This window comes from Miscanthus floridulus, chromosome 3 (assembly GCF_019320115.1).
Source record: "Miscanthus floridulus cultivar M001 chromosome 3, ASM1932011v1, whole genome shotgun sequence".
In the NCBI taxonomy this organism is placed as follows: Eukaryota; Viridiplantae; Streptophyta; class Magnoliopsida; order Poales; family Poaceae; genus Miscanthus; species Miscanthus floridulus.
In genome coordinates this window covers 21,218,684-21,225,345 of record NC_089582.1, presented here as the reverse complement: position 1 = coordinate 21,225,345, position 6,662 = coordinate 21,218,684, and the positions used below count along the sequence as shown (strand labels likewise).

The window sequence follows — 6,662 nt, the reverse complement described above, 5'->3', positions numbered from 1 at the left end:
CAAGGAGCGATGGGTATCTGAAGCACAGGAGAATATCATGATGTTCTTCGTGAAGCAGCACGACAAGACAACAATACTTTTCCCGTACAACTTTGAGTAAGTGTTAATAATAATGTAGTCTACACATTTTATGTAATATCAATACAACTTATATGCATGTACATGTGTGTATAAACCAATGCAGTTTTCACTGGATACTCATTGTCATTGAGTTAAACTCAAGTCGGTTACTAATCTTTGACTCGTTGAGAAAAGAACGGACACTATACCAAGATATGATAGACATTATCCAGGGTAATTTCGATCTCTCGCGCACAACTATTATTGAATAGACTTTGCCATAATTTATTAACAATCGTACATTATTGGTCGCACAGGGTTTGGAAAGAGTTTATTCGGCAACATCGTAAGGATTGCAAGGCACCACTTAATGTAGTTGAAATACCAGTAAGTTGTACTATATACACTTCCCCACGTGTTTAATTACTATATCGTACTTCAATTTACGTGTGAGATGATGAGAATAATCTTCTTCTCGTACAGTGGTGTTTGCGGCAGGAACCAGGTAATAACTTGTGTGGATACTACGTTTGTGAATTTATCACTGCGCACATAAGAAGAACTCCTGAAGATGTCCTCAGAGTACGTATATATCAATTTTTATTTATTTTTAAATGAATATATATACATATATGTGTATTAATACTTTTCCTTTTATTTCAAATGCAAGGCTGAATGGTTGAAACGAAGGGTCATGCAAAAAGACCATCTGAAAGCAGTTCAAGAGTCAATAGCAGAATATCTTCTAGAAAAAGTGCTAAATCCCAACGGCGAGTTCTACTTTGATCTTAAGGAATAAATGATGTAAATTAAATGTTTATTGATATCGTTATTTTCGAGAACAAGATTATGAAAGTGTTGTATATATACATATATATATATATATCTATAATATATATAGTTTCATACTTTATTCGAATATAATAATGCTCAAGATGAGAATTAGGTGTAATTATATGCATGCGTGTATTTATATTAGCAGCGTAGAATACGTACATAAAAACATATTATATATTAAACAAATACGTGTAACTGAACTGAAAACAAATTAAACAAAAAAAAAAGAAAAAGAAAAGGAACCTTTAGTCCCGGTTGGGGTTACCAACCGGGACTAAAGGGTGAACTGTTAGTCCCGGTTGGTGTTACCAACCGGGACTAAAGGATGCGCCAGGTTCGCTCGGCTGGAGGGCCTTTAGTCCCGATTGGTGTTACCAACCGGGACTAAAGGTCCCTCTTTAGTCCCGGCTCGATGACCCGGGACTGAAGGTTCCACCTTTAGTCCCGGGATCGTTGTCCCGGCGCGGTAACCGGGACTAAAGGCTGTTACCGCCCGGGACAACAAGTCCATTCTGTAGTAGTGAGATGTGGACAGACTACAGAGGCAGGCCGGCATGCAAGAGCGTCGTCTGAACGACTGGGGGGCAGTGGCAGGGATACGCTGCTGATGCTGCTCGTCTTTGCAAATTCAAGCTGTCGATACCAAAAACAAAGATCGATGCGATATGTTGCATCATCGTCGTCGTCGTGCTGCATTGCAGACTCGCAGTTGCATCACTTGGTTCATCTTTCTACTACTAGCAACCCCAGCGATTGCAATGTAATCATCTCATGGAACAAGTACCAGTAGTAGAGAGATTAGATTAAAACGCAAGGTAAAAAAAGGTAATCAAGGCAGTAGCTAGCATGCACTGGAGTACTCGTACGTAGCACAAGAAGAACAAGAAGATTAGGGAACGTACTAACTGTCAGGCACGTACTGATGGCAGACGTACAGCCCGTGGTTAATTTTGATTATATCTACAGCTCCCCCAACTAGTACTAATTAAAACCCATCGATCAATGCAAGTAGTAGCTAGTACTAGCAATCATGAGGCCGGTCGGTCTTCCATGCACACATGGAGATGCACACGCACGCCACGGTGGCCGACCACGATCAGAGCCAGAGCGCGCCGGCCTGCTTGAGGAGCGGGACGAGGGTGCCGTTGATGTGGCACGCCATCACCTTCTCCACGCCGCCCAGGAGGCGGCCGCCCACGAACACCACCGGCACGGGCGGCTGCCCCGGCGGGAGCAGCTGCGCCAGCGCCGCCTGGATCTCCCTCCCTCCGGCGGCGCCGGCCATCTGGTCGAGCTCGTAGACGGTGGGGCCGACGCCGAGGCCCAGGAGCAGGCGCTTGACGACGTGGCACATGCAGCAGCCGCTGGCGCTGAACACCACCACCGCATTCCCGCTCGCCATCCGCGCCACCCGCTCGTACACCGCCAGCGCCGACGGCGGCGCGTGGTGGGAGTGGGGGTGCGAGTGCGGCGCCCCGGACACCATCATGGCCATGGCGTCCGCCTCGGGGGCCGCGTCAGCCATGCCGGCGGCGGCGGCGGCGGCGCTCACGACGCCCGACTCCGCCTGCTGCACCCCCATCCGCAGCATCTTCTTCTTGGACTGCTGTCTTGGTCGTGGACTGGCTGGTTGGTTTCTTGGTCGGTGGAGTCTCAGGGATTGTGGACGGGCCGGAGTGAGGTTGTCGGGGTGTGCACCGGTGGAATGTCCCGGCAGATGAGTTGTTGGCACGGCGAAGGCAATGGAGTTGAGGAAGACGGGGTGGGGGTGTGCGCTTTTATAGGCCGGCTGGCATGGGTAGGATCGGCCGATCGGGGGAGGAGGGGGTCTTGTATGCGTCTGGTGTGGAGACGAGCGAGGCGAGGGAGAGAGATGCTTTGCTTGCTGCCTGCGTGAGTACTAGTGCTTGCTTGGCCTGGGACGTCGAGCATGATCTCCTCCTCCTACTACTGGGCTAGGACCGGAATGGAATAGGAGTAGAGTAGAGAGGAGAGAGGTGTGTGGTGGCCTGCTGCAGTTCTGGTTCCTGGTTGGGGGATCGGAACCGAGTCAAAAAGCTAGGCGCGACATGGATCGCTTTTTGCAGAGGCTGTGTCCCGCGGCCGGGGTGACCTACTAGTATCACCTATCACCTGTAGCAAGGCAACTCTCTCTCTACTCACACGGCACGGCGGCGGCGGCACCCGGCCACCCCGCATCCGCAACAAACAAGGGCGGGCGGCAGCTCTCTGAGCACAGTCCATGCACCACGCAAGGGCTAGCTAGCGGCACTGTTGCAAAGGCGGGCAACGCGCCGCAGCCAGCAGCCAGCAGTGGCTTTTTCGCGTGGGTGAGCTAGCTAGAGGCTAGGCGAGGATCAGACGGACCTGACCATCTCTATCAGGCATGCACAGCACACAGAGAGGGGAGGAAAAAGGCCGGCGGGCAGTGCCGCTGGCGTTGGCGTTTGTTGGCATGTACGTGCATTACTGTAGGTAGGTTTTTACGTTTAGGCCACAACCAGACCGCCCGGCCGTTGCATTGCATACATCCATCCATTCGTTGATTTCTTCGATGAGCAAGAAGCTAGTAGTACGGGTACTGGAGCATGTGTCAACCAGTACTAACTTCGTTTGATGCTACTCGTACTTGGTAGCAGTATATATATGAGAAGATGATCGTCTGGACCTCGCTAGCTATCAGATGGCTAACTGCACTCCTGTGCTTCATTTTAGGCCTTGTTTAGTTCGCGAAATTTGGATTTTGGGGCTACTGTAGCACCTTCGTTTTTATTTGGCAAATAGTGTCCAAACATTGACTAATTAGGCTTAAAACGTTCGTCTCGCAATTTTCCCACCAAACTGTGCAATTAGTTTTTCTTTTCGTCTACATTTAATGCTCCATGCACGGGCCGCAAACATTCGATGTGACAGGTACTGTAGCAACTTTTTGGATTTTGGGGTCTAACTAAACAAGGGCTTACTATGGCTAATCTCACAAATTTACTACACTGCAGGAAGGATCGGACGAGATGCCGTTGCCGCATCGCATGGCATGCAGTGCAGAGGCGCGAGTGGGATCAGCCAACGGCGGCCGTACCATCGGGGAGGGGAAAGAGAGGAGTCGACGTCAGTGATTCGGGGGCTCGGCCCGACAGGGAGCCGACAGCGCCACGTCCCGCGCATTCGTCAGCCGCCAGGGAAGCCGTTTGACCCACCGGGCCCCACCCCAGCCCTCGATCCGCCCGCGACACACCCCCAGCTCAGCAGTCAGCATCCAGATTCCACGGCCTGTTCGGTTGACCGGTTAGTACGAAGAAATACTGTTCGCTGGTTTGTGTGAAAGAAAAATATTATTCTGACTAAAAATTTACGATCATTTACGATAAGCCATAGCCACGGTGTGTTACGTCCTGCGTTCAACGTGATTCCCGGAGCCGTCCGGCCGGCGCGCCGCAGCCACCACACGTCACGTAGTAGTAACGTGCCTAAACGTTGCCGCTCCGCTATTACGTCCACTCGTCACGCAACGGACGGACGGGATGACACCAGCTAGAGCTAGCCGTGACATCTTGGGAGCCTCTTGCTTCCTGCAATTTATTATGGACCGGATCGGACTTGTCGTACGTACGTACAGCCCTTCCTCGTGACCAGCGAGGTGTGTATGGTGGAGTGTTGGGGATTTGAGTATTTGACTTCGCTAGAAACACCGTCCCGATCCAAGCTTTGGAGTTGAACAACTAACTTTCTATATCAAAAGTTTGTTTACAAGATTTGAAAGCGAAAGAGATAATTTGACTGCGCTCAGGAAGACTTGAAGATGCAGAGATAGCTAAACAAGGCGAAGACTTCACTATAGAAGCGAAGCTGAGAAAATCTTTGGCGAAGTCGGTCAAGCTCAAGAATGAAGAGAAGGTTGTCGGCAAAGTCGACTTCTGAAGAATGTCGGCGAAGTCGACTTTAGGCTACTACCTCGAAGGCAGGAAGAATGAAGTCCTGAAGTTAGAAAGACATGAAAAGACAACTTTGCCCTTGTAGTTGAAATGATTGTATTGATTAGATAGGAGGGTAAAATGGTCATTAGTATAGAGTTTACGAAGGCTACCACCTCTATAAATACCCCTTCTGACACTGTACGACCATGAAATAAATACAATTTGACACTTGTGTTCAAACTTGATGTTTGTGTGATTGTATCACCCAACATATACATTATAATTCATCACAAGATTACGTACACACACATTACTTCGGTGGGTGCCTAGGTGGTGGATTTTGGAGAAAAAAGGGTAAAATTGGGGATGTGGGAGTGGAATTCGTATACTCCCCCACTCTGATCTCTGTCACAAAATAAATATACATCTTGTTTATTTATCAAGAAACCAAACTTTTTAAAACTTGACTAAATAAACATAAGAAACTAGTAACATTTATGATGTGTACTACTCCCTCTATCCCAAGTTATAAGACGTTTTAGAATTTCTAGATACGTAGATTTTACTATGCATCTAGATATACACTTATGTCTGGATACATAGTAAAATAAATGGATCTAAAAATACCAAACGTCTTATAATTTAGAAATGAGAGAGTAATAATCAATACTATGGAATAAGTTCCTCGGGTAGAGATGCCATGCACTGGCCAACTACCGGACCCTTGCTTGTATCCGCAATATACACACTTAGGTGTAAATTATTTTATAGACTTGCCACGTAAATTAACCAGGTACAAGTAGCAAGCTGACAAACTATGTAATTTTTAGGCATCACTGTCACGTAATTTTGAGATTCCTGAATCTTTGGACCTTTGGTGGTGAGATGGATATAAGCAGAATTTACATGTTATTGTTCGATCGGTTCAAGGATATTTATCTCAAACGTACAGGGGATGAGGGTCACAAAGGTGAAGTGAATGGAATAGGATGGTTGTTTACTTGATTTGCTTGTTTCATCACACGACCTCACGAAGATGGGATAATGGGATCGAATAACCCTCGGTAATGTGCGGGCACCAGCTAATTTAGTTTCCTAAGTGTAATTAATTACTAGACTAGATTTAGTTTCCTAAGTGTCATACACATTTAGAATTTGAAGGAGCTAGCACCAGCTAGATCCATATCGTCCACCGGGCGGCGAATATGAAAATGTATCGTACTATATATAGTATATGAATCTGATGGATGTTCGGATCAACTACAATTTAGCATGAGGCTGCACGCAGTGGCGGATGCACGATGCGGGATAAGAGGGGGCTAAAACAATGGAGATGTTGATTTGCATGAAGATTTAATGGTGAAATCAAGCTTTTGTTACAGTGATTAGGCTTGAAATCAAAACATTAGGGGGCTCCACGTACTACGGACTACGGTGCTGCTGCGTCGGTGAGACGTACTGGGCGAGCGAGCCTCATGCATGTCCCGACCGGTGCGGTGTCCGGCCGCGCGGCGAGCGTAACGACCCGGCCGGCGGGGGCGGGGGGCCCGGTGCATACTACTCTCTCTCTCCCTCTCTCTCTCTGTTGTCAAATACTACTGGAGGGCCAGTGCTCAAGTCTCAAGAGGCATGCGTGCTGGTACTAGCTAGTAGTATTTCACTCGCCTCTGCACCGGCCGGGGCCAGGCGCCTTTTGCTTCATTGCTTTTGCTTGTGACCGAGGTCGACGACGCGGACCACGCGCGCGCACCTGACCTGACCCGACCCGAGACAAACACAGACACCGCCGCCGTGGCGCCCTTCTCCTTGTCCTTCTCCGGGTCGGACGAATGCACGACATCTCGGTCGCCT

At 48.5% G+C, this 6,662-nt stretch overlaps 1 protein-coding gene across 1 annotated transcript; it reads right to left on the bottom strand.

Annotated features, from left to right (window-relative positions):
- Positions 1–1,993: 1,993 nt before the first annotated feature.
- LOC136545182 (glutaredoxin-C9-like) lies at positions 1,994–2,488 on the bottom strand. Its single transcript, XM_066537226.1, has one exon. It carries the CDS (start codon positions 2,486–2,488, stop codon positions 1,994–1,996), a length of 495 nt encoding a protein of 164 aa, XP_066393323.1.
- Positions 2,489–6,662: the final 4,174 nt, after the last annotated feature.

What these genes read in the sequence shown, in the direction of transcription:
- LOC136545182 (XM_066537226.1), bottom strand. Translation starts at nt 2,488, where the DNA reads ATGCTGCGGATGGGGGTGCAGCAGGCGGAGTCGGGCGTCGTGAGCGCC.